Raw genomic sequence first — 26603 nt, 5'->3', positions numbered from 1 at the left:
ATTGTATTGTATATTTTGTATATATTATATAGTTCCTGTTACATTTTAAGATTCATGTTGTACACACAGTTAGACCTTTTTAGCTTTATATTATCATCCTCACTACAATTTGCACTATTACTTGTTCTTTGCACCTTTCATTACTTTTTGCACCCCCCTGTGTTCTACGGGCCTCTTGCACCTGTACATTTTCCACTGTGAGATTCATAAAGTCTATTCTGTTATCACGAATGCAGTCTTAAATTTCCATCATTCCTTCATCCACTGATCCATCCATCTCAAGATTAATTTTGCGTTACTTTTCTACACTGCGTTTCAAGTGAAATGCCATTGGTGACTCTAAGTTGCCTGTCTGTTTCTCTGTGTTTGTCCTGTCATGGACCTGTGCCCAAAGGGCTGGATGAAGGATAGATTAAGAGTTACAGAAAACAAATGGATAGCTGGATGGATGGATGCATGGCTGGATGGATAGACGGGTAGACCTTTCATAAAACTTGAATTTTTAAAGCTGAAAATTGATATAGTTGCTTCAGCATAGCAGACATGCCCTCCATTTATACTGCACAGGTCTGCACATCTGGTTAGTGATCATATGAGAATGAAGACAACAGTGTATGAAGTACATTGTTCACTTTAGAGAGTGCAACAATTACTATTATAGTCATGATAACAATCAGTGTCAAGTTCTATTTTGAAGCCAGCTGACTCTGAAGCAGGGAGCAGTTTGGACTGGTAGCTCCTCACACAGGGCTGGAATATATTTTAGAGATTTCATGAATGCTGAAGATTCTTTAAATGAGATTATCTAGAAAACATATGCAAAACAGATGCAAGAAGATATAACAGGACATTAATTGACAGAATGACCTGCAGACTTTTAAGGTTAAGTTTCGAAGGGAGAAAACGTTTTTTACTGAATAGTTTTGAATTATGGTCCTTGTGTTTTTCTTATGTCAAGTGTCGAACAAGTGACAGAATTGAGGAAAAGATCAAGTTTGACTTGCTGTAGCAAACTTGACTCTTGGCATGATAGACTGCAGTGACATTGGAAAGCAAGGCCTAGGCCTCCATAATAACTAGGTCATCCTCCACCACAAGCTATAGCCTTCTCCTGGGTGGAGATTACAGACAGTAAATGTAGGTACAGCAGTTACTGAATATTTAAAAAGGCATAGAGATGAAGCAATAAATGACAAAATAAAGCTGGCGTGGAAAGGCATTAATAACTAATGGGCACCAGTGAGTTATAGGCTGCTGCCATTGTAATGAAAGTGTCATTGCAAATCAGCAGTTGTCCGAGGTTATTATTATTTATGCATAATTGATGTCAGAACCACAAGGAACATGTCTCCACCAACAAATCCCGACACCTTGGGAACAAAGATGATGGTGTCAACAGAAGAAAAGGTCACAGAGGAGAAAATGCCCCTGAGCTGAGATTTACATTGTGAGAAGAAGCTGCGGCTGAGCTGGTATAATCAGACTCACACTTGTGTACAGAGTGCTTCAACATGCTAGTCACTAAGTGAACAGCTGGCTCTTCATAGCTGATTACATGCCACTGTAAATATCCATAAAATATAAACTCAGCAAACACTAATTTTGTTTAAACCCCAATACTGTTGTTCATGAATTTGCTGAATTATGTATATATTTAAAATGTTAAGTCATTACTGAATCCCTTTGTGTGTGTGTGTGTGTGTGTGTGTGTGTGTGTGTGTGTGTGTGTGTGTGTGTGTGTGTGTGTGTGTGTGTGTGTGTGTGTGTGTGTGAGCGTTCTTGTATTTCTATCCTTGTCGGGGCCAAATGTCCCCACAAGGATAGCAAAACGTGGAACGACGTGCCTTGTGGGGACCTTTTTCCGGTCCTAAGTAGGAGAAACAGTGTTTTCTTGACCATGTTGTTGTTACTGAAAAAAGTAAAAGTGCAAAAACATTTCTTTAGGGTTAGGCTTTGTTGTGGTGTGGGTTAGGGTTAGGGTAAGGGTCAGGGTTAGGGGCTAGACATGAATGGGAGTCAATGGACGGTCCTCACAAGGATAGAAATACAAGACTGAGCGTGTGTGCGTGTGTGTACGTGTGTGCGTGTGTGTGTACGTGCGTGTGTGTGTGTGTGCGTGCGTGTGTGTATGAATTTTTATTAGTTATTTTGTGAGTCGTTGGACACCTTGAATTACCCCCTTGACAGTGAATATAGTATCTATCTATCTATCTATCTATCTATCTATCTATCTATCTATCTATCTATCTATCTATCTATCTATCTATCATTAAATGAATAAATCTATGAAATGATTTAAGTAATTATATCAATTGTCTGATAGTCATGATATCAAAATGTGATATTTAAAACAGTGATTTTCTAATATCTTTTTTCCTTTGTAAAAAAAAATGCTTTGAAACGTCTGACCTCTAATCGCAACACCAACCGCAAGAAAACGTGGCAAAAGGGAAAAAAATGACCTTTTAATATTTTATCAGAGCACCAGTTTGTCATGAATCGTCATCTTCTATGACGCATTTGAGATATATAGGAAAAAAACTCTCGATCCTTGTAGTGCAAGTTTTCTGCTGTGAACAAGACTTGGTGGTCGTTATATAAAAAATAATATAGAAAGAACCTGACTTTTTTCCATATTTTTCTTCAGATATAAAGGCCAAAGCTTCTATGACTCACGCTTCGCCTCAAATTTAAAATATTTTATACAAAAAATTAGTTTTTGTGAGCAGTCCTCAAATGCCTCATAGAGCCTGCCTTCACGTGACAACCCAGCCACCAATGAACGCGCGCAACGAAGGCTTGGTGGATGACGTATTCCGGAAAAACACACTGGTTTCAAATGTGTATCGCCGAACAGCACTTCATCCGACAATTCTACTCTAAAACCCCACTTTACCGGACACAGGAATGCAAACCTGGTGCCTCGTATCAATCAGTGTCCTCCTCGGCGTCGCTGTGAGATGGGGTGTCTCGTTAAATTCTTATTCAGGTAAGGAACGCGCGGAGCTTGAAAGTAAGCATGCTCCTCGTTCAGTATGAAAATCCGGAATGTTGTTCAGAGTGACACTTTACTTTGTTGTTGTCCGCTCGCCGGTGTCACAACGTGTCAGTGTGGTTCTGCTGTGTGTTTGTTCCACCGTGGAGGCTCGCTTCCTCAAGCTGACATGTGAAATGCTCTCTTCCTTAGGGGCGGGGAAACCCCCCATGTTTGGGGATTATGAAGCCCAACGACACTGGCAAGAGGTGACCTACAACCTCCCTGTGCAGGAATGGTCAGTCTGGCTTATCCCACCAAAGCAGTTTTCTATAATTGAGATGCATTTTTTTTTTTATTCCTGATTTAGTAAAAACCAGAACCCAATAGGAATAACACGAATCAGGGCTCACACACACATCTATCTGCATGGGCACGAATCTTGAGTAACTCTAGAAACTAAATCATTGAAATGCAACAATCTGCAAAACAGACCTGCAACTAACAGTTATTGTCAAAATTGATCATTGCATAAATTAGTAATGAGTTTCCATGCTTGGTTCTTGATAATAACTAATCTGCTCTGCAAAGTGTTAGAAATGTATTTTACTTCCTCCAGGATTTCAGAAATATATTTGTAGGCCAACATTTTTCTCAAATGCCATGTTAGTTCAGTTTATTTCAAAACACCATTTGCTTGAAAGTGGGGGAGATATTGAGTTTGGATGGCGACACAAAGACACACTACAGTTTTCTTAAACTTTTGAGAATTGATGTTTGTTCTTTTAGATATCAGAAATGTGTGAATTGTGTGTTAAAGTCAGTGAGGCAGCTACAGATGTTTCATTTAGTCCAAATCAACTGTTTACAACTAGAATATATTTAATTTATAACGATGGAAAACTAACACAAAATGATTAACTCAGTCCCAAATTGTTAATTCATTATTGATAAATTATTTGACTGAATACCTCATTGATGCAGCTATAATGTGGAACTCTGTGATCATCTAACTGTACTTCTGACTTATAGGATGAAAGAGACAATTAGATTGATATGTCTGCTCTCTCTACATCAATAACCCTAACCCGAATACAATTTCTGTCCTCCTAGGTACTTCAACACCACTGACAATGACTTAAACTACTGGGGTCTTGACTACCCACCACTTACTGCCTATCACAGTTGGATTTGTGCTTACATGTAAGCCTTTTTGATTATTGAGAAAGAAATCATGTGATGTTAGACTATGAATTTAGAAAATCGAATGTTAATAAAGAAGATTGCTTAGATTATAAGTTTAAAGATGAAGTAAAATATTCTGTTTTCCTGATGTTTGAGTATGAATGAAAGTTGACATACAGTGGTGTCATCCAGTCTGTTTGTTGTGTTGAAGGCTGGAAAAACAACAACAATAGAATTTCAAAACAGAAAGAATTCATTTTAATTTATGGTTGTCTGCAGAGCCAAAATAATAAACCCTGAATGGGTGGAACTCCATAAATCCAGAGGGTATGAGAGTCCAGCGCACAAGTTGTTCATGAGAACTACAGGTACAGTAAACGAAAAGCCAAAACTTCATTACTTTACTCAGACCTGTTCTTGTCAGATTTTGCACTACAAGTTGCATGACTTCAAAAAAAAAAAAAATTAAAATGCTGAAGTCTAAATCTTTTATTGTAAGGATAAGCATAGAAATGCTACAATGTATGTCATTTGTCATAGTGAAAATGTTTTTTTTTTCCCCCTTGTTTCAGTCTTGGTGGCAGATTTGTTGATATACATTCCTGCAGTGATTTTATACTGTTTTTGCCTGACCGAAGGATCTTCTGGGAAAAAGGTTAGAGATACGAAGAAGTCTTTAAACAGTTTTCACGGAAAGATTCAGTTCAGCCTTTTCCCTTCAGTCTGAATCCCCCCCACTTAATAAAACAGATTACAACACTGGTGCTCCACATTTGGGAATTATGGAGTCATCATTGTAATATAATAAGATGATATGAAGTTACGTTTCCAAGATGTTCGTACCCTTCATTTGGCCTTCATTTGGTACAGACAGTACAATCAACTCAAGTGGACGATGTGATGTCCTACATTATCAAACAGACCTGTAGCTAAAAGAGACTAGACCTAGAACATCTGATCAGAACATTCCTCTATGTAATCCATGGTGATGTTTAGGTAGGTGTTCCCTTCTCCCTTGTATGGTCAGTTATTAAGTTAGATGTTATGCTTTCCATGGTAACTACATATAACTACGTATAGTACTAATCACATGCTCCTTCCAAATTGGGGCCTTTAACAATCTTGTATTAAACGAACAAAGCCAAGTTTAATTAATACTGCAAATAACAGCTTTAACCATTTAAATAATCAATCACTCTGGTTTGAAAATGTATACAGGTTCAATAAGTGAATCAAAATATCAGACATTGCTTCTCCTTTTCCCACACAGGTTTCCACTCTGTTGTGCTTTTTACTTTATCCAGGATTGATCCTCATTGACTATGGCCACTTCCAGTATCCTTTATATGAAGCTTCACATCTTACTATTGATTTATTGCCATTTCATTGTTGTATTTATCTTGGATCAAATAAGTTGCAGTTCAGCATATGGAATATAATGTTCAAGGCTAAACATGTTAGTATTGTGATAGTGTTTAACGTGAGTAATTATATGCAATATTATTAAGCAGCTTTTGTAAAAAACTTTGTGTTTGAAGCTCTGAACTTGAAAACAAACCAAGTTGGATAACTAAAAACACGTGCCTTCCTATTTTTCATTGAAAAGAAAAATTCCTGAAAAGCTAATGTTTGCTCATTGGACCCTCAGCAATATTGTGTAAGACTGTTTATGGCCTCAAGCAATTGTATGTGGTATTTATTCATATCATGTGGCGCTTCATTATTCCCCACAAATACTTGTGTTTTTATGACCACAGAACAAAACACGAGCTGCAGTTGGATACAGTTGTGTTTTCATCGTCTTTTTCCTGGTGTTTCGATTGAGTTATTAATTTATGACTATACTGATCTTACTCTCTATTAGCTGCTGTGCTGTGCCACCTAAAATGACAAATATGATCCTGGTCCACTATTAACCTTCACCATGTCAGGTACAACGCTGCAAGCCTGGGTTTTGCCCTGTGGGGTGTTGTGGCTCTGGGTCTGGGCTGGGACGTTTCAGGCTCCATGGCCTTCGCTCTGGCTCTCAACTACAAACAGATGGAGCTGTATCACGCCCTTCCCTTCTTCTGCTACCTGCTTGGAAAGTGCCTCAAAATGGGCTTGCTGGGACGAGGGTGAGATTCATTATTGATTTGTTGTGTTGTTTTTCTATTCTCTTTCTGTGATATGAACATGCTAAACTGAGATGATGGCTTTAAAATTTATGTGAATGTGTTTGTGTTTGTAAAATACAGACTTGAGTGTTCCATTAAGTACATAATACATTTCTCAGATTTATTTTATGCTTGTCAGGTAATTAATTTATCTCCTGATCTTAGATAATTTCACACCAAATTCCTCTATTTTTTCAACAATATCAGCCTTATACGACTTATCATATTCTAACTTACATTTGATGTGGCTGCATCAAAAAATGTGTAATGAGTTTATGGCCCTTTCTTCTCCAATCTCTCTCATCCACCAATAAGGGTGACACTTTTGTTTGAACTGATAGTTGCCTAATGCACTACCATCATTGGCTACTGATAGGAACTATATTTGGAAGAGACCACTTTACTGTGTCCACTTAACTTTCCTTTAATAAAAATACCTAAATATATTGAATAAAATACCACTAACTCTTGTGTTCACACTTGCAAATGCAATAAAGGTGCATTTAGGATTGCTGTGTTGGCATTTTCACAGCTTAGATCTCACAAATGGCTTAAAAAATTCAAATGGAGTCAAACCATCATGAAGAAGATGTTTTGATATGTCAATACTGCCTTGATAATCACACTGCATTGCTCCAAAGTTTGTTTGAATGCAGACAAAAGTTCATCTGTACCCATACCAACACCAAATTAGCCATGGGAAACTGAAGTCAATTAGACTAACGATGTCTTCATCGTGGCACTTATTAATGGGATCCATCCGGCAGCAGATGAACACTGTCCTTGCGTTAGAAGTGGGATTGCATAGCTGATGTTCAATCACTGTGCTGGCTCCGGCTCACCTCACAAAACTGACTTATGAGCATCAGAATTGGAGAGTGGAGCAATGGAAGGAAGTGAAGTGGTCTGACAACAAGTCACGCTTTATTGTCCATTTGCATCTGTGTGTTGTATCCCTGAGTTGAGATGTTAGTTTTCTGGAGCAAGTTCGGGATGAGCTGGGCAAATGAGTCTGATCCATCGAAGCTCCACCTCACAATCCACAGAACCTCAAAGATCAGCTGGTATCTTCTTGTTTCCAGATACCAAAGCAGTTTTTCATAGGGTTGGGACAGTCCATGAAGTAAAAGTTGGACCAACACAAAAATTTGACAGGTGGTCAATGAAGTGGACAAATGATCAAAATATTACATTCTGACAAATTGTATAGTTTCCTCTCAGTGGGGAATAAAGAAGGAATTACTGAGTTATCATTTGGGAGTATCCTTTGCACTTATAGTGGAGAGCTTTAAGGGACATCCCAGACATGTCAAGTAATGTATTTTGAAGGCTGCGGTGTAGAAAATACATAAAAATTAGAAGGCCTATTTGACCAAGACCTTTTAATTTGGAAAAACATGCCCGAAACGACCAGATGCAACAGTTGAACAAATATCTTCTACAAGGACGTAAAGTGTGACACTTCCCAAATTCAGCCTGAAAATTTAAAGTATATTTTTTGTGATATCTGATAAAGTGGGATTATTCAACAGGACATAACTTGGATATAAAATCTGTCGGCGTGTTTGGAGTTGTTAAGTGAATGCTCACGCTAGATATATAATATGAGAGTATGAGAGAGCTGTGTCCTCAGAAGAGTCACAGAATGACTGAGGTAATCAGATTGGATGTTGTTACCAGTGTGTCCAGTGTCTGTTTATCTAGTAACAATGTACCAAGGGCATTTAGTAGCAAATGGAGAGCTGGATTAGAAGGCCCGGGGGAAGATATGTCCAGATGACACTCGCCATGCCCAAACTCCTCAGCTATGCCCGTGTGTGCAGCTTCAGCAGCAGCTTCACAGTTACAGCTGACAAGATATCCTGACCCACGCAGAAGACTTTCAGCTGATGCATAGCTTTCACTGCATTCTTCACACAGGGGTCAAATTCCAAATATAGGACTTGCACACTGTTTGCACTAATTGTTTGGGAGTCAAGCAGGCATAGGCAACCGTTGACTTAATGACACATTCTACTGTTTTTATTTTTGAAATGTACAGTACAAAGCAGCTTATTTTTTATTTTAAACTTGTGTATTTTTTTTTTTATCTCCCACACTTGTAGACTTTTCCTGTTGGTGAAAATCTCTGCTACAGTGTTGGTGACTTTTGGCCTCTGCTGGTTGCCCTTCCTGTCTGACCCGAGTCAGGGATTGCAGGTGGTCAGGAGGATCTTTCCCGTGGCTCGTGGTCTCTTTGAGGTACAGTACAGTCTTTTTTTTTTTTTTTTTTTTAACCATAAAACCACACCACAGAACTTTCATCTTTCTATGAAACAGTCACTCATCAATAATGTATTTGTGCTGTTGTCACGCTGAACCCTCTGAGAATATCATTGTTGTCTTACAATCACACTGCATACTTGAAAGCAAATCCTGAATGTGATGCGTAGTCGGCACTGGACGACGCGTGTTTGTGTGTTTAGAATAAAAGTGTTTCTCCACCTTTATGTGATATAAATGGTTAATCTTCTCACCGATACATTTTGCTGAAATTATAAAGCAGTTTACTGTTGCCTCATAGTGAAAAGGTCAGGTGGTCTAAACTGCCTTCCTGTGTGGAGTTTGCATGTTCTCCCTGTGCAGGCATGGAGTTTCTGCAGGTATTTTTCAGTTCCTTCCCAAATTTCAAAAACATGCATTTGCGGTTCACTGGTGCCCCTCGGTTGTGTGAATGTGTGTTATCCTATGTCTCTCTGTAGTCGCTCTGTGATGGGCTGGTGACCTGTTCAGGATGTAGCAGTGGTGACCTCGAGGTTAGATAAGTAGATTGAGGAACATAAGTTTGCAGGTTTGATTCCCATTGCTGCCAGGCTACCGCTGTGGATCCCCGACCCTCACCAACTCCCTGCACACACTGTGGAGCTGAGATTGAACATGTGAGTTAACAGTGTAAACATAGTAGAAACATATTATGTGGCAGTAAATTCAGTCAGTGGAGAAACCCTCACATACACAGGAACAATATGAAAGCCACAGAGAAAACCCCCATCTGAGACCTACATACAGCCTTTTCCAGTGTTCACTATTGCTCCTCCATAAAGTAAATATCTTTAAATCATTGTTTCAGTTATAACAGTAAAAGACAGAAAATTAAGCTTCTAAATTTAAAGCGTATTTTTTTGAAGTTCTTTATGCAGAACAATCTGCTCTATGTTGTAAGACTGAAGTCCAACGATCATTGATGCAGTTGGTGTGTGTCAGTGTGATGCTGTCAAGTCAGGCTACTTTAAACGGCCTTAAATATTATTAAGAAGCTCCTGATCCTATAGCCCAAAAAATAAATAAATAAATAAACCCTTTTTAAAATATTTTTAACATATAGTTGTTGTTGGAATATGAAGAAGTGGCAAAAGTACAAAAAGCTTCAAGTTTTCAAAATACTTCATATAACTTGCAGCTTAATCAAATTTGTGCACAAGTAGATTTACGTGTTTTTACTTCTGTTGAATAATTGTCATCTAGACCTGGATGATCTCCAACCAGCTCCTTATGATGTGATCAAAATATAGAATATATATTCACAGTTTGGATCATTACTTTTTAATGATTACGTGCCTTTAAACTAAATCCCCATCAAAGGTTCTGTTTGCCCATATGAGGTTTCATTCATGTGGGAATCGAGTGTTGCTGAACCTCAGCAAGAAGCTGTAAACTGTGATCCAGTTCAATCTGTTTGATATTAGAGGCTTTGTTCCTCTTGTTGCTGTTCATTGATCTTTCGATGGGCAAAGTTTTTCTGCAAAAGTGTAGTTTCCAGCCATTTTTAGCAAGTAGCAGTGGCTTGTGTGTCCACTAACCTCACTGCCTGTGCAGGAGTTGTCTCGCCTCACACTGGTACATACTCTCAGCATGGTACCACCCTGCAGTGCTTAGCCGGCTGGAAATGGATACCCTGCAGGATCAAAGAAAACAGTGGAATAAAACGGTGAAAGGTCAGGAGATTGGTTTCACTCTATCTCTGGTCGTCGTTGGGGTTCAGGATGTACAGCAGAAGGATATAGATAAATCTCACTAATTTATGGTTGGCTTGTTTTCAGCACTTCATAGCGCAGCCGTGTCTGAGCCATATGGAGTGATGAGCAGGGCAAACGCTGCACCTAAAAGGCATATCATTACATTTCTGACAACTGCTGTCTCCTACATACTCCCTACACCTTCTGGAAAACAAGCCTGTGTGTGTGTGTGTGTGTGTGTGTGTGTGTGTGTGTGTGTGTGTGTGTGTGTGTGTGTGTGTGTGTGTGTGTGTGTGTGTGTGTGTGTGTGTGGGCGCCAGTGACTGTGGTCAGTCACTGGCGCATGGTCATTGGAATATGATATTAATTAAAAAAGGAAAGTGATGAGAGTGAACATGAGGATTTGAAACACCTTTCAGTCAGAGTGGTGAAAGGTGTTATGGCAGACCGAGAGGTGAAGTAACTCTGTGATTCTGTGCCCTTATGTGACTGACAGCTTGGAGGCCGAGCTTTTCAGCTCCCCCCCCCCTTCCCCACCTCTTCTTGTCCCAGACTTGGAGGTTGCATCGACCACAAGGTGTCATGGACGTGAGAAGTAATTGAAAATTCTGCCAGGGGAGCGGGCAGCGGGCGGCGGTACTGTGCGCCGTGGCAGCATTTGTTCAACGAAATGATGCAAACATAATACACAGGGTGTGAGAGACACTAATACCCCGCTGTGACGTCAGCGCGGGAGGCTGCCGGGGCAAGTTGTCCTGAACTAATTGTGAAATTGTGCATGTAAGCAGACGCTTTGGACGGCATGAGGGGACAGGGGTGTGAGAGGGGGTTGTGGGGAAGAAGAGGGCCGGTGACTGGTGGTCCTGGCGGCTTTTGGGAGGGAGCAGTTGTAAGTTTACCCACTGAGCTGCATTCTGGCGTCTCACATTGCTGCCTGCTCACAAAAATGGCACCAAATGCTTCTCCCTGTGAAATTCCATGCTAGCTTATAGGTGACGGAACCCCCCCTCCTCCTCCTCCTCCGTACATTTGCCAATGAGTCCCACCCCTTCCTTTATGTGTAGCCATCAGACGGTGTTCAGAAACATTCCCATAGTGGTTATTTGGAGCGGGGAAGCAGAGAGGAAAGAGAGAGGGATCGAGGCTGAGATAACACTACACTGGACAGCCACAGTGCTGCTGACGAGGCTACCATTAAGGTCCACACAGCTGTGCAGTGAGCAGCTGTAACACCGAGAGAAGAGAGAGGGAAAGCCAGGAATAGATTTTCTAGACAGGGTCACACTCTGAAACCATCCGCGGTGGATCTATAAAGCTAATCTTGACATGCTGTCTCTTCCTTCTGTGTGATATCATGGTGTACATTTGCAGCTCTGGCCGTGATATCAGCGCAACTGCTTAAGCACTCAAACGAACTGAATCACGCCATCTGATCTCAGCTTGTTAACTACAAGTGCTTTTCAGGTTTATTGATTTTTATAACAGTGTTTCTTTAAGTCATGTTCAAGTTTAAAGTCTAATTTTTTTGGGCTGATACATGACATAAAATAGTGCTGCTAACATATATAAGTAAAAGTGTTAGGAGCCTTAAAATTTGTTACTTTATATTTATTTTTTGAATAAACATCTCTGATTTGACACTTAACCATTTATTGCTAATTATTTTTTTGTCTTTTTTTTTAAAACAGACTCAAACTGTTTCTGTGCAAAGACCAATTGTACACTAAACTCAGGACACATTAGATAATTCTAGTGTTTAATGGGTTTTATTGTATGTGTTCATGAGTATTTTTGTTTTACATGTTAAGAGTTTGTTTTATTTTATTCATGCCCTTAGGAAGATTTTACTTCCAGTTTTGTTCTCAAACAATGACAATAAAGACATTCTCTCTGTTTAAAAAAATAAATAAATAAAAACCTTTGTTTCTTCGTTAGAGCAGTGAATTTATGATGAAGCATGACAGCGAAAGCTGTGGAACCTTCCATCTGATGTTTTATTGCACTTTGTGTGGTGCATAAAGTAGTGTGTGTGTGCGTGTGTGTGTACAGGATAAGGTGGCCAATGCGTGGTGCAGCCTCAACATCCTGATAAAGATCAGATCCATTCTGCCCTCTGACGCTCAGCTCTATCTCAGGTAAGCCTTGTGTTTCAGTCAAATTTCACTTCGTGATAAGTTACACTATGTGGATCTTTTTTTTTTTTTTTATGCCCACTGCTTTCCTAAGAGAAGGGGCGGAAAATAATAATAAAAAAAAAAAGTTACCCCGGGGGGAAAAACACTTCAGATGGAACTAAAATCATTTTAAGGAAACGTCTTGTGAGGGACATCGTAACATTAAGTCATTGTTGTTTTACAGTGCAATTGCCTGAGGAGCTCCAAAGAAAATGCATCATTTACAGATATGGAAGCAGAGTAAATCAATCTGACAGCAAAATTTTCTTTTCCAAAATATTAGGCCTACGCATCATGTGCTTCACTTGATGATGTGATATTATAATGTGGGTGAACGAGAGGCAAATTTCAGATCATCCACAGAGAATCTCATGTGTTGAAAGTTAATTAAACTGAAAGCCGAGGTCCTGTGCAGTCACGGTTTGAATAACTTGATGCAGCACTTGTGTCATGGTGGAGCCCGCTTAAATAACTCACCGAGCTAAATTTAGGAGTCTTGTGTTCACAGCGTGGACACGTTTTTGCCAGACTGCTAAGTCCAAGGATCAACCAGGACTTCTTTTACTGTAGTGCATTTCAAACAAATGAAAAACACTCTTGTCTTTCTGGCACACAGATTGCTAAATGCTCTGCTGTGTGTGTACTGTGTACATAAAATTAATCAACTGTGAAAAGTGATCCATGTCCTTCCAGACCGCAAACCTCTGCCCTACACATAACACATGCAAAGCACAGTGGAGTTCACAGCACCCGAGTGTCTCATTTTCAGTCCTTTTTCTAACGCTGACCGTCTTGCTGTCATTTTATTGAGCTTCTTCTGGTAATCAAGATTCGCCTTTTTCAGTTTTTGTTTTGCTTGTTGTACCTCTTTCTTTGTGTTTTGAGTATAAATGCGTAGTTGCCCTCAAGCTGACACACTGCTCCACCTTTCATCACATTTGTAGACAGCCACTCTGGCACGTAGTCAATCTTTTCCGGGCCTCTACCCCCCAGCAGGTGACAATTGAGGGGTTAAACTAATGCCTGGTAACCACAAGTAGGGGCCATTATTTGGTCAGTTCCCATAGAACACACATCTTTAAAGCAGGATCCATTTCAAGAAGAGTGACATAAATCCACTCTATTCTTTTTGTATCAAACGACTTTGGATTTCAGATCAGGGACAAACTCAGACTGAGAAAAATATATGAAGCTTTATTTCATTTTGGCAAACGAGTAATTGTAGTCAGCGCAGTAGAAAATATTTATATGTGGACCTTAAATTTGTGTTGAATGGATTGTAAGCCCCCCCCCCCCCCCCCCCAAAGAAAAAAAAAAAATGTGGAGCTTTTTCAGCTCTGAAATCAGAAAAAATATCCTTATCTTAAAAAAAAAAATAGTATTTGACTTATGTTTTCGTGTCATTTAATTGATGCTTTTCAGAATAATTTTTGTTACCTGTCTCTGATGAATACATAAAATATTTTTATCAATATTGGCTATGATTTAATTGTTGCCGGATTAAAATTTAAGGGAATAATTTACTTATCCTGAATCAGCTTGTGCGGTTTAAATACAATTCTCTGCCACACTACTGTCTTTTATTTGAATTCTTTGACTTTATAAAACTTTGTTTAATTTCCATTTCTCTTTCAGTTTTGCCTGCACTCTCCTGGCAGTGCTGCCATCCTCAGTCAAACTGCTGATGAAACCAACTTTCTGGCACTTTAAATTGGCTTTGGTGAGTGTTTTTCTTTTTCCATGCAACTGATGGCAAAATATGGATTTGAAAAGACACAATTTCAAATTCTAGAAACATAAGGTGAAAAGAATGTCAGTGACTCAGTGGTTAAATATATCAGTTTTCACTGATACATTAGTTTTTTCTTTTTTACATTTTAGCATTTTGTTGAATGATAACAGTTCAAACTTAAATTACGGTATACTGATTGTTTTTATGCATGTTGTTTTATTTATTCAAAAGTATGCACCTCTCACCGTCCACTTTAGGTCAATTCTTCTCTGGCATTTTTCCTGTTCTCCTATCAAGTCCATGAGAAGTCCATCCTGTTGGCTGCATTGTAAGTACAGAGAGGATAACTGTAACTTCTCAAGACTTGTTTCTCACTTGGTGGCAAATATACAAGGTGCTTTCTCTGTCTTGTAGTAATATGTGAAATATTCATGAGTATAGATTTAATTCTCTCAAAGAAGCCATTTCTCTTGTCCCCACTGGAGATCTTAGGTTATGTCTTGAAGATAGTAAATGAATTGAATGCAAGTGCACTTTCTTCCAAAAAAAGAAAAAAAAGAAAAAGTGATGTCAATGTCCCGCTACAGTCTCAGAGCCGCAAAGCAGCAATTCTATTTAAGTACAGACTTGTTAACAGAAAGGTTATTCACCTCTGTCATCGCAGTCGGTGTCACACAGGTGCAAACCAGCCGCCATTGTCGTGATGCACGTTACAGTGAGTCCAGGTTGGACCATATTTAACAGGGTAAATCCTGCACTTGCAGATGCCTGCGTAACAACATGAATGTGTGTGTTTCATCATCGTTCATATCCATCTGTACGAACTGGTTGGTTGTAAGAGAAGACCTGCGGCGGATTTCATGGCGAGGGATATGGTTCCTACATGTGGGCTCATCTATTAATCTAGATTAGGGTAGATTGTTGCTTTATTAACTATTGAGTTATATCTCCCACCTGTCCCTCTGAATCAATCAGTAATACATGTCCAGGGCTTAGGAAAGAATGGCAGGCGGCAGCTTGGGGTGTTGTTTGCGCAGGATCAATTATTGGGCTGTAACAGGATCGCCGAAGAGCACTGGCTGTAATTATGGGCTCAGGGACCGATGGAAAGTGCCCCCCTTGGAGCAGACTGAACTGCAGGCAAACGGCTTCAATTAACAACAAGCTTGTATGCAGACGCACACACACACACACACACACACACACACACACACACACGTACACGTACACGTACACGTGAAGCCTTCAGCCACACATGTATCGAAGTAGCGTCACGGTCAAACATTCACAGGTATTGAAATGGATCGCTTCGTGGGTATTGTCTTCATCTGGCTACCACTGATACTGTGTCACACATGGTATCTATCATCAATATTGATTATTTTCTAAACAATTGATTGATTGATACAACTTCTTTGATTGATAAGCTTTTCAGCTGGAAGTATTATATAATTTACAGTAATTTAATTGTTGTTATCAGTTACATTTTTAGAAAAAAGTGCTAGGGTTACTTTACTAAAACAAATAGAAAGTAGCTTTTACCCATAGTGAGCTGTGATTGGCTTGATCTGGTTATTGAAGTTATTTTAGATGGATAAATGGATAGTTAGCTATCATAGTGACTCCTTCGCCACTTTAAAGTGTGTCCCTTCGTTCTGTAAGCACTGTGCTATTCAGAGTGATAACTGATTCACTGACTAGAGTCAGTCAGTTGTATGAATCATCAGCGTTCTATGATCTGGACATTTTTAAAAGAAATGTCTTTATGAACTAATGACATCTAGAATAATCAGCTGCAAAACTACTGAGATAAACTTCCATCATTTAAATAAGAGACATCTCTCATTTAGATATGTTAATGATGTTTGTTTTTTTTAAAGTCTGCTAATACATGTCAGGCTGATATTATTGTTACTTAGACTCGGACATCACTCATGTTAGTAGATAATTCCATGGATAATAAAATGCTAAGTTTTAGCCAACGGAGTCAGCAAGTGAGACGGGAGGAGACAGCAGCTCTGCAGCTCTTCAACTGCTTGAATATACAACTGATCTCTCACTTCAATAATAGTAACCAAATCAAATTCTTGATTCAAAACATATTATACACAGTACCGTACCTCAGTGACTTTAATATTTAATACTTTATATCGGTTTGATCTTAAATAATTTCACCTCAATATTGTCAAGTAACACTTTATGTTCTACATGTTGTTAACATTTAAAGACCATGTTGTTTTCTAGACCTGTCTGCTTCCAGCTTGATGAAATACCCTTGGTGTCCATTTGGTTCCTGCAGACCACCACGTTCAGGTAAATAGAGTCGAACTGACTCAGCACATAAGTGGATGAATAAAATCTAGTGTGTCTGTCTGATATTGTTAAAGGGTGAAGACCCAACAGCTTCATAATGCAGAATCAGATTTTAAGTGTGTGTGTATGGAGTCCATTCTCATAAAAACTAGCAAACAAATGCACGTTTATTTGTAGCCTTGACCTTTAATTAAAAGGTGAAAATGTTAAAAGTGTTGATGATTTTAGACTTGTAGTTCACCGACTGTACTTTTTGCCCTGAATGACCAGGGAAGAGCCTGTTAAGAAAATTGTTTTACCTTTGCTCTGATGAGGTCAGAGCAAGCAGAACTTCAAACATTTATGCAAAAACATTTAAGCTGTTTATATTTTAAGCTACACCATGTTTTTTCTGATAAAACAATCTGTCACTTAAGTACTCAAAGGTTTAATTACTGCTGCCTCACCCACTGTTGTATCACCATTCACTAATGGTAGTCAGTGTTGAATTAAGCCAGATTTGTTTGTATAACTGATGATATTTGAGTACTTTTATGCTTCCATGCTGTTTGTCATGTGGGTACAGTCATAAGCTAAAGTTATGAGGTCTTGCTTTAAGAAAATCTTGTGTTGTCCTGGTGGCTATGCTGGCACATAAATGGCATCCCCTCGTCACATGTTGTCTCTATTTATTTCTCCCATTGTTTTCTGTCAGTCGCTACTGTCAACAATCAAACGAGAAACACCAACCGAATAATCCCACAAAGCTAAACTGTGTGCATTGAGCCGAGTGCCATGAATGGAAAAGACAAGTAGTGCTGCAAATGCCCCATCTAACTTTCACCAGCTGTTGTTAAATTCTTCCGGCAGCACTAATTGTTGTGCGTGTGGTTTAGTATAAGGATATCTGGGGATTATGCTGCATAGTCTGCATGCCTGCTGTCTAAGTGTGTGTTGTGTAGGGACAGGAGGTCATTCTGTAGCTGCCTCTCAGTACAGTCTGACTTGGACTTTCACATTATGTGCATCCTCCACAGGCTCGCCCATTTATTTAAGAAAAAAAATACATCTTTTGTTAGCATAATTGGCTGAATGAATGCTGACGCTTGGCAATTTTAACAGGACTGAATGCAGCCAGTCTGTTTAAACTGAGGAAGTATGTATTTCTAAAATGTTAAACATTTACCTCCTGAATAGCTCTTTTTTTGTTGGAGTAAAAATCTGAGTAACCAGTTTGTTGTGGGTGGATAGGTTTATATAAGCTGGGGAGATGTGCAATTTACTATGAGTCAACTGTTGTTCTTCCCCATGGCCCTTTGCCGAAGTCTGATAAGCTCCACATGAACGTCACATACATTTCTTGCAGGGACACAAACTGCTTACAGAGCAGATGCTTTGTGGTTCTCTATAAATCTCTTCCTATCTTTGAAAAATGATCATTAATGTGCTGTGTTTTGAACTGTTTTTCATAGGTTTTCCTGTAAGATATCAGAAACATATTCTCTTGTCCTTTTCACTTTCCCTCCTGTGCAGCATGCTGCCTCTGTTCCTGAAGGATGGGCTACTCGTACCCTATGCTGTGACCTCCTTGGCCTTCCTGTACTTCAGCATCTATCTGCTGTCTGCGCTGGATCACTGCTCGGAGGACGAGCTTAGACTGGGAGCCTACCGCAAGCTGCTTTTCTTTCTACCTAAAATGGACCTGGTTTGGATAACCAAATGGAAGGTCAGTCTGTCCCAAGCACTATTTAAAACTAACAATATAGCTCTTTCACTATTCTCTTTCAAAAACATTTTCATGGCACACTCTCAGCAGATAACACGATTTGACATGTGTTTGTCCGTAAAAATACCCTCATAACAAACAATCTTAAAAGGTGCTGGAGCAGTGATGTTGACCAAAAAAAAAAAAAAAAAAAAAATCTACCTTCATCTTCCTGCTATAGCTGCTCCAGGTCACAAGTTCATGACAAAACAAACACAGAGACACCTGCAGCATAGCTCATTCTCTCTCCTTCGATCACACCCACACACACTGCGAGCAACCCAGTCACACACGTGAACATGCAAACTCTACACTCAGAATAAGGCTTCAAGCCAAGAATCAACCTGAATGGTATTTTCATTATGAAAGAACAGATCCAGCACCAAAACAATCCGCCAAAGTAAAAAATAAAAAATGAAAAAAGATTGAGTTAGTCCGAAATGAAACTTTTCCACATTCGCATGACTTTAACGTCACCACCACCAAGTTTCCAACCTCTAATTTTATTTTGCATGCTCACCCTCCTCCACAGATGTCTTTTCTGTTTGATGAAATATCAAAATGTCATCATCTGCTAATCCATTAGAAAACAAATAAAATCACTGACGTACATGCAGATGCATACTTCATTTTTACAGACTAAAACAACTATTGAAAGTAAACACCAGCAATTCAAGCTATACACAAAAGCCCATACACAAAACTCTTTGATTTTTGTAATAAAGTCATCAGTTTATTCAGATTTTTTAGGAGGCTTTCCTGCAGTACTTCAGATTTATATAAAAAAAAAAAGTCCCTGCATGATGATGCAGCCAACTGATGGATGTTCACCATTATTAAACTCCACTCAAGGTATTTTAATTGCTTGATATTTTCTGCTCTGCTTGTCTGCGTAAATGCCGCAGTACCAGCAGTCATCTCGGTTGCTTTATCACGTTGGTGCTGTTGCTTTAAAGCAGACGTGGGCCGGCCTCGTCCCAGATGGCCACAGTCCTGCGTATTTTCAGTCTGCGTCCGCTCGAACTCACCTGAATTTGATGATCGTATCAGCCCACTTGTTACAGTCAGATGTATTTAGCAGCTGACTGCATGAAACCAGGCAGACGAGTCTAGTTTATACACAAATAAATTATATGAAAACTACTTTATATGCTGAATGTGTTGTGTTTTTGACAATATAAGCTAAAACGCTCAACATTAGGATTTGATTTTATGTCTTCATTATTCGTGATCAACACTTGAAAGTAAAGCCAAGACTCTGCTGCTGGGTAAACTTCGGCTCACGGCTGCTTCTGTAAATGGTGTCGGGGAGTGAACGGCTGATGCACTCGTACTAAGAAGGGTGCTGGTTTCAGGATCCCAGGTGGCCTGTATTTTGAAAGTGGCACTAGACCTAAATTGCAAGCGTGTGAGGAGATATACCCAACTGTATAAATAAATATCATGTGCTGCTGTAAGCTGTGTAAGCTGGTCAGGGATGAACGCCGCTGCCAGCCAAAGAATTATTTATCACTTATTTAAGTTTCCACCGTGTCTGAAGAGACTTGGCTGCCAGGCCTTTAGTGACAGGGGCACCGGTAGGGTGTCAGAGATTAAGAGAAGGTATCTTTTTATAGCGCGTGTCATTAACACAGGTTTGCGTAGATATATTTATTTACACAAGCAGCATAAATAGCGAGCCCCGATGATGGTGATAAGGTTTCATGGGTTTGGGTGGTGGGGCGGGTGTGCGCCTGAGGTGTTTCCTCCGTCTTACTCACCGACTTATCTCTCCGTCATAAAGCCCAAACAGACACGAGTGATTTTCTCCCGCAATAACATCTGTTTGAGGCTGTGTAACAAGATTAAAAAGTGGTTATACTCAGGCCAAAATAAAATGGCTTTAGATATATTCCAGGCCTCAATTTCTTTATAACATCACTCACATGACTGATTTAATTCAGTGATAGGCAGTGTGATCAGGGGATTGTGCTAAATTAAACCATTCATGAGTTCAGTCTTCCAGGAGAAATTAAAATGAAGGCCAACGCCACAGTTTGTCATAGCTTGAAATTATCATCAGTTTATTAAATGTCAGATAATACGAAGACATCCAGCTGTATAGGATTCTTCACACCAACGGATGAGGGAGTTTTTCAAGTGGGGATCTAGTGAGTCTCCTGCAGGACAGTTTCTAAGAACAGTAGTCAGTTCATTAATCATGAATTCACTAATTATTCATTTAGTATTTAACAAGTAGCCCGGGCATTTATTAACTTTCTGGGGGTGTTTTCATCCAGCATATAATCTTTACATTATTTGTAATGCTTGTTTGGCAGTAGTCTTTGTGATTCATGTTGGGATGGTGATTCACCTTCAGTTCTGCCCTGACTTCAGTGCTTGGTCCCAATTAAATGCAAATAAACCAAATTTGTAGAATTACATTTAATAAATAATTGAATGATGATAATGAGTTACTGTCAAAAAGTGAAATTGATACACAAACAAAGGTTTGCACAGAGACATTAATTACCCAACTACAACATTAATTACCCTCATTTGATGATATTTGACCATCACTCACAGACTTTTCACAGACCCTGAAAAGGCTCCATGCAGAATAACACCCCCGCCACACAGGAACTAATGCAATGTATTCTACCCAGAATGCAAGTAGAGACAATAGTGGAGGTCAGTAAATGTTCCTATTGTAGTGAAAATGAACCACTTGTACTGGAAAATATTTACATTATTTCTAATGTTTAATGCATACTGAAGTTGCAACAAACTATGGCAATAGCTGTGTTTCTGCATGCAAGTGCAATTAATGCTGTCAGGTACCATCGTTCTGTATATGTTTTTAATCACAACTTCAAACTCAAGGCCTACATCTTTGCTACCACGCTTCATTGGATGCTGGTGCTGGTCCAAGTTTAAAATGAGTGAAGGCAGGATACACCATGGGCAGGTCGCCAGTCTGTCACGGGGAAAACAGGGATAAAGACAGTCACACACACTCCCAATATGGATGTTTTTAGACAATAGTAGGAAAGTCGGTGCACTTGAGGATGGCACACGCAGTGACAGAGGAGAACATGCAAACGCCACACAGAAAACCCCAAAACACAACTTAAACATTTACAATTATATTAAAATGAAAGAATATCAAATTACTATTCAGTAGTAAGTAGCCAGTATTTTTTTTTTTTTATGTGTCCAGCAACTTTTCAGACTTGTTTGATAAGATTGTTGTTTCTGGTGGATGTGTGTGTGCGGGTATGTGTCGGTGGGTTTTCTTCTTTCATTCCATCTTTTGTAGATATTTATTTTATGTGTATATATGTATATGTGCATATCTGAAACGACAAAAAAAAAGTAAAATAAAAGGTATTTTTTTTACCATAAAACATCACACTATATGTTAACTGTATCTCACTTTATTGGGAGACATTCCTTATCAACAAAGCAGATAGATATTTAATTCAGCCCCACCATTCATGCATTGAACACTTTACATTACGTTATTTGTCTAATTGTCAATCTGTCGTTGTCTGTTGCAGTTTTACATCAGCATCGCAGCAATGGTGGGACTGAGCATTGCAAGTGTTGCAGTGCTTCCTCCACCGCATCTGCCTGACTTGTTTCCTGTGCTGGTGTCCACAACGTCGTTCCTGCACTTTTTGGGAACATTTGTTTTTTTCAACATTGTTTTGTTCAGTGGTCCACCTGACAGAAAAAGCCAGAAAAAGACTAACTAAGTCATGTCAAAAATGAAAAATTACACACGCTTTGGTAGAAAGTGCCAGTGTGTCCGAAGCACAGAATGGTGCATGGGCCTTTTCAAGACACAAAGCAAGAAAGACAGTGACGACAGCAAATTATCGGCTCAGAGAAGATTTAACATAAAATGGAAACAGATAATAGTGGTGTGTTGAGCGCTAGGACCAACTAATTTGGAACTCCCAGGTTAAATTTTATTTGTTATCGAAGCTCATAATTTATATGTTTAGATTGTTTAAACACCACATGTATCAAATATACCTGTTTTTCTCAAAATACTGACATTTCTCAAATTCTTAATCTGTCTATTTTCACACATTCCCACATCTCATGATAAATTTTTATCAATTTTTATCTAATCAACCTCAGAATATCCAGGCGGACAAAGTCTTGCCCCCCAATGATCTCTGAAGCTGTCCAAACGGGATCCCAGAATTCAGGTGGGGAACCACTGTTTTCAGGGATGGTTTCATACAAACACATTACCGATAGTTGTATCTTGCTCTGTTGAGAGCTGGATCCACTGCTATGCTACCCAATATCTGCCTAACAAATCCATTTGGGATGGTCTGGTTCAACCTCTACAATCTGACGGAGCACTGTTTTATCTGTATAAAGGTGCTCGGTACAATATGAGGGACACGTGTTGTATGGACCACAGAGGTGCTGATTTAAGGCTTTATTTTGTGTCACAGTTTTTCTTTATTATAATATAGATCTTCCCTGTTTATTTTTCCACCCTCATTGGACCAGAAACTTCATGGACAGGACTCGGGTGTAATGAGCATCATCAGTTCATGTGAACTTTTTTTTATTTTATTTTACAGTTTTCTACTGTACATTTTTACTCATCGTTAAAGTTCTTTTGTACAAACTTAGTTTTTGTGAAAATAAATCAAATTTCTCAATGACCTAATGTGACCATCGGTTTTATTGCCACATTGTTAAATGATCTGATTCAAAGCAGCTTCACATAAACTGTCTGCATTAACTAAGTAGTCTGCTAAATCACCCCTAAAGGTCTGGCAGAGACAGAGCCAATAATTGGACAGAAATTATATCTTTCCAAGCTTTTACTCAACATCATTAAATATTCATTACAAGTCTTTGATACTACAAGGGTCCTGCACTCAGGATCTGCACGTTTAAAACAAAGCCAGTGACGGGAGAGGCTTTAAAAAGAGCGATGATGGAAGGTGACATATCTGAACATAATGCTATAAACTTGAAATACCACAGAAAAAGGTACAAGCAATTTCTTTCTCCAATCTTTCTGCCAGTTAATGACGGGCATAAAAAAAAATCCATTACAACTATAAATGTTATCAGGTCATTGAGGGTTGCCTGTGCATCTGAGGCTCTGAGCCGCCGGCCAACAATGGACTGCAGCGACAAATAGGAGCCCAGAGTCTGAGTTAACTGTTCCCACAATGGGATCTGAACACAGGGGGGTAATTAAAGGTAGTGTGGAGAGGTTCAGCTTGTCCCGATACAGTTATTTCAGGGCTGTTGGTACGATACTCCAGATTTTTTTCTAAAATTCTCAGTTTTACCTCTCCTCAAAATTATAACCATGCAGCCGATAATATTGACAAAAGAATTACTGAACTGAATACATAAGCATCAAGTCCTGCAATTACACACCCTTAATAATGATAATTATTACTTTTATATGACTACTAGTTCAAATTCTATCATTAATATAAGTGTTCATGTAGGCAGTACGTGAGTCTTTCAAGTCATGCGTTTTGTCATTCATTCCTTTATTCCAGGTCTTAATACCGCAGTTTCTTTTAAAGCTGTAAAAATCTAATCTCGACAACCTCAGGGCACGTAAAGGTTTGAACATCCAGATAATCTAGTGCCAACCCAAAGGGATCCCGGACCCCAGGTTGGGAGCCACTGCTCTATATCATGTTGCTGTCGCTCGGACTTTACTTGAAAACAGGTAAAATGCGATAAGTGAATATTGCATGCTTTAAAGAAAAAATGTTATGCTGTTGGGGAACAAATCTCCTTCAGGCTTGCCAGCATATTATTTTTCTTGTCAGGAGAGGAGGTCACATTTTCCTCTCGTTGTAAAGACCAGAGGAGGCTGTGGGTGATGTTTCTGCGGTGCTGAGGGGGGCGTTCAAAGCAGCACGGATCCTTCTATCAAACTCCAAAGGGGACCTGAATCAAAACATTAGTTTTGTTTATGAGCATGCTGGCTTTGTCCTTCACGTGGCCTCTAAGGGTGATAAAGTGAGAGTTACACGATCCACCTTAGGCAGAAATAGGAAATGTTACTGTGAACACCAGCTGTTGCTTAGGTCGACTCGGGCAGTGAGAGGCCTCGGCCTTCCCAGGCGCTGCCAAATAAAGAGACTACTGTTATGTGTACGACAGTTTCTCCCCCCCTCCTTCCCTCTTACATTTACTTTTCAAAGGTGCTAAACTATGCAGGTGGGAAGAATTGCATAGTTTTTGGCCATAAAGGGGGATGAGGTTTGCCATGTAAAAGAACACTATTTGCACAGCGTCGCAACATTGCGGTTAATGTAAAATCAACATTTGTCAGCTGCCAGACAGAAGCTGTGGAGGAGGGATGGGGCGGGGGTCTCACGCTCCCACCGTTTCAGACACTTCTCCCACAAATGAGTGACGGCTTTTGAGACGTCTTAGCTTCACATCTGACAGCCCAGATTCCACATTCATCTCCCGCCTTATCTCGGTGGGATCATACGCACAAGAGGTGAAGAGCAATTCCATTACCTGTCAACAGCCAAGATGCCTCGCTAACAAAAACCTGGGGAATATGGGAGAGGAAAACATGATTGTAACCCCTCTGGCACTGGGTGATATTACACACACTGCAGTCACTGTCAAGACTGAATGCAGAGCTGGAGTAACAGGAAATGCTTTTGTTGTTGTTGTTGTTTGTGTGTTTGTTGTTGCATGAACCAGTGCTGTTGATAAACCAAAATGTAAATGTGGTGCTGTGAGTCACTTCTTACGTTTCATCTTAAACTAGATTTGAAGTGCAAAGAGTTGGCTCATAATGTTTCATTTTTTAAATATTTTTCCAAACAAAATCAAAATAAATTTGCCACATTTCACTGATAGCTTTAGTGTTTCATATGTCGCGGTATCTCTGAAAAGTGTTGGTGAAGAAAGTTTAACCCGTCTGTGTTGGCAGAATGTTGGAGGACTCAGAACAGAAGTGATGCTCCATTCTGCCCATTCACATCATGTCTAGACTTCTGCACATTTCTGCTGGTTTACTTTCTTCATCACCTTCACCTTTGCGAACTGTCAAATCACCAAATCTTTAACTTCGATGCTTTTTGTCCATGCATTCTCTCTGCCTCCACTCCCTGCTTTTAAAATGTAAAGCAGTCATTCTGCCTTTCTGAACCTGTGGTCGGCAAGCCACCTTCTTCCTCCCCTTTCTCACCTCCGCCTCGTCTTTCACACAGCCTGGGAATCGTTTCCACATTCTTATCATCCACCTCCACTGGCTTCTAGATGGGATCTGTCTTTATCTGGGTCACAGCAAACTGTAGTCATTGATGAAATCTACCATGAGATGCTTTAACATTCATTTTGTTTTAAAGGCCAAAGTCTGTAATGTATATATGCTCCTGTTTTTTTTTTTTTAATTTTATTCAAAGCAGTTTGAACCAATACAAAAATTCAATAAGGGTCACTTTTGATTTCTGAAAGTAAGCAGTTTGTTCTGAACTTTCCCACATGCAATAATTGCACAATTGTGCATTTCTTGTGTAACAGATATATGTTTTGATATTCTTGGCTGTATGAGGTGGCAGAAAATTGTAGGAAGGAAAATTGAGATAAGGTAATCATTAGGGGTTAGAGCAGTGTTTTGCTGTACAGCGCCACCACCACACTGCACAACAGCTACATCGTCAGATGCTTGCCAACACAGCCAGCAGTGCGGTTTGCATGTTCTCCCTGTCAGTGTTAGAATAATTGGTGAAATTGCAGGTAGACGTGAATGAGCTTGTGGGTAATTGCGTGTCTCTTTTAATTGACTCTGCCATGGACCAGTGACTTGTACATGGCCTACCCTGCTCACCTGCCGGCGACAGCTGAGATCAGCTCCATCTCAGCAAATCAATGAAATTTGAATAAACTACCCCCCAACTGAAATCAAACATTTCAAATGATTCCAATTGTTATTTTTAGCCGAGATGAGACACTTGTAATGAAAAATATCAGGGTTTTCTCTCAGTACTTCAGAGACACAGTAAAGCATAATTTTGCACACTAAGATAAAACGCAATGACGTTTACTAAATCAGAAATCTGAGAGGATTGCATACTCTGCAATTTGACGCGTCGATCGAAAGCGACCGGCTTCAGTTGGACCAAAACAGTCTAATATACAACTCCCCCCTTTAATTGCAACCATGTGTTCAATCAGAGAGCATAAAACTCCCAGTGGGTAGGTGGCATCTGTCCACAAGCCCCCTTACGATTGATGTGCAACAGTGTGCGAGCTGCTTGGGCCGGCAGCCCGTGCGACCGGCGACACAGCGCCATCACTTTTATGACATCTTAAGGAATCTT

The 26603-nt window shown here is 39.6% G+C and overlaps 1 protein-coding gene across 1 annotated transcript; it reads left to right on the top strand.

Moving 5' to 3' along the window:
* The first annotated feature begins 2824 nt into the window (after nucleotides 1-2824).
* On the top strand, nucleotides 2825-24987 carry alg6 (ALG6 alpha-1,3-glucosyltransferase). The gene is made up of 14 exons (XM_030083754.1): nucleotides 2825-2989; nucleotides 3188-3272; nucleotides 4088-4177; nucleotides 4439-4527; nucleotides 4732-4814; nucleotides 5430-5494; nucleotides 6091-6276; nucleotides 8421-8556; nucleotides 12360-12445; nucleotides 14120-14204; nucleotides 14474-14544; nucleotides 16461-16529; nucleotides 18042-18234; nucleotides 21813-24987. The coding sequence occupies exons 1-14, from the start codon at nucleotides 2908-2910 to the stop codon at nucleotides 22008-22010; spliced, it is 1518 nt and encodes a 505-aa protein (XP_029939614.1). The 5' UTR covers nucleotides 2825-2907; the 3' UTR covers nucleotides 22011-24987.
* The last annotated feature ends 1616 nt before the right edge of the window (nucleotides 24988-26603 follow it).

Source organism: Salarias fasciatus, chromosome 23 (assembly GCF_902148845.1).
Source record: "Salarias fasciatus chromosome 23, fSalaFa1.1, whole genome shotgun sequence".
Taxonomy (NCBI): Eukaryota; Metazoa; Chordata; class Actinopteri; order Blenniiformes; family Blenniidae; genus Salarias; species Salarias fasciatus.
This window is presented reverse-complemented; position numbering and strand designations above follow the sequence as displayed.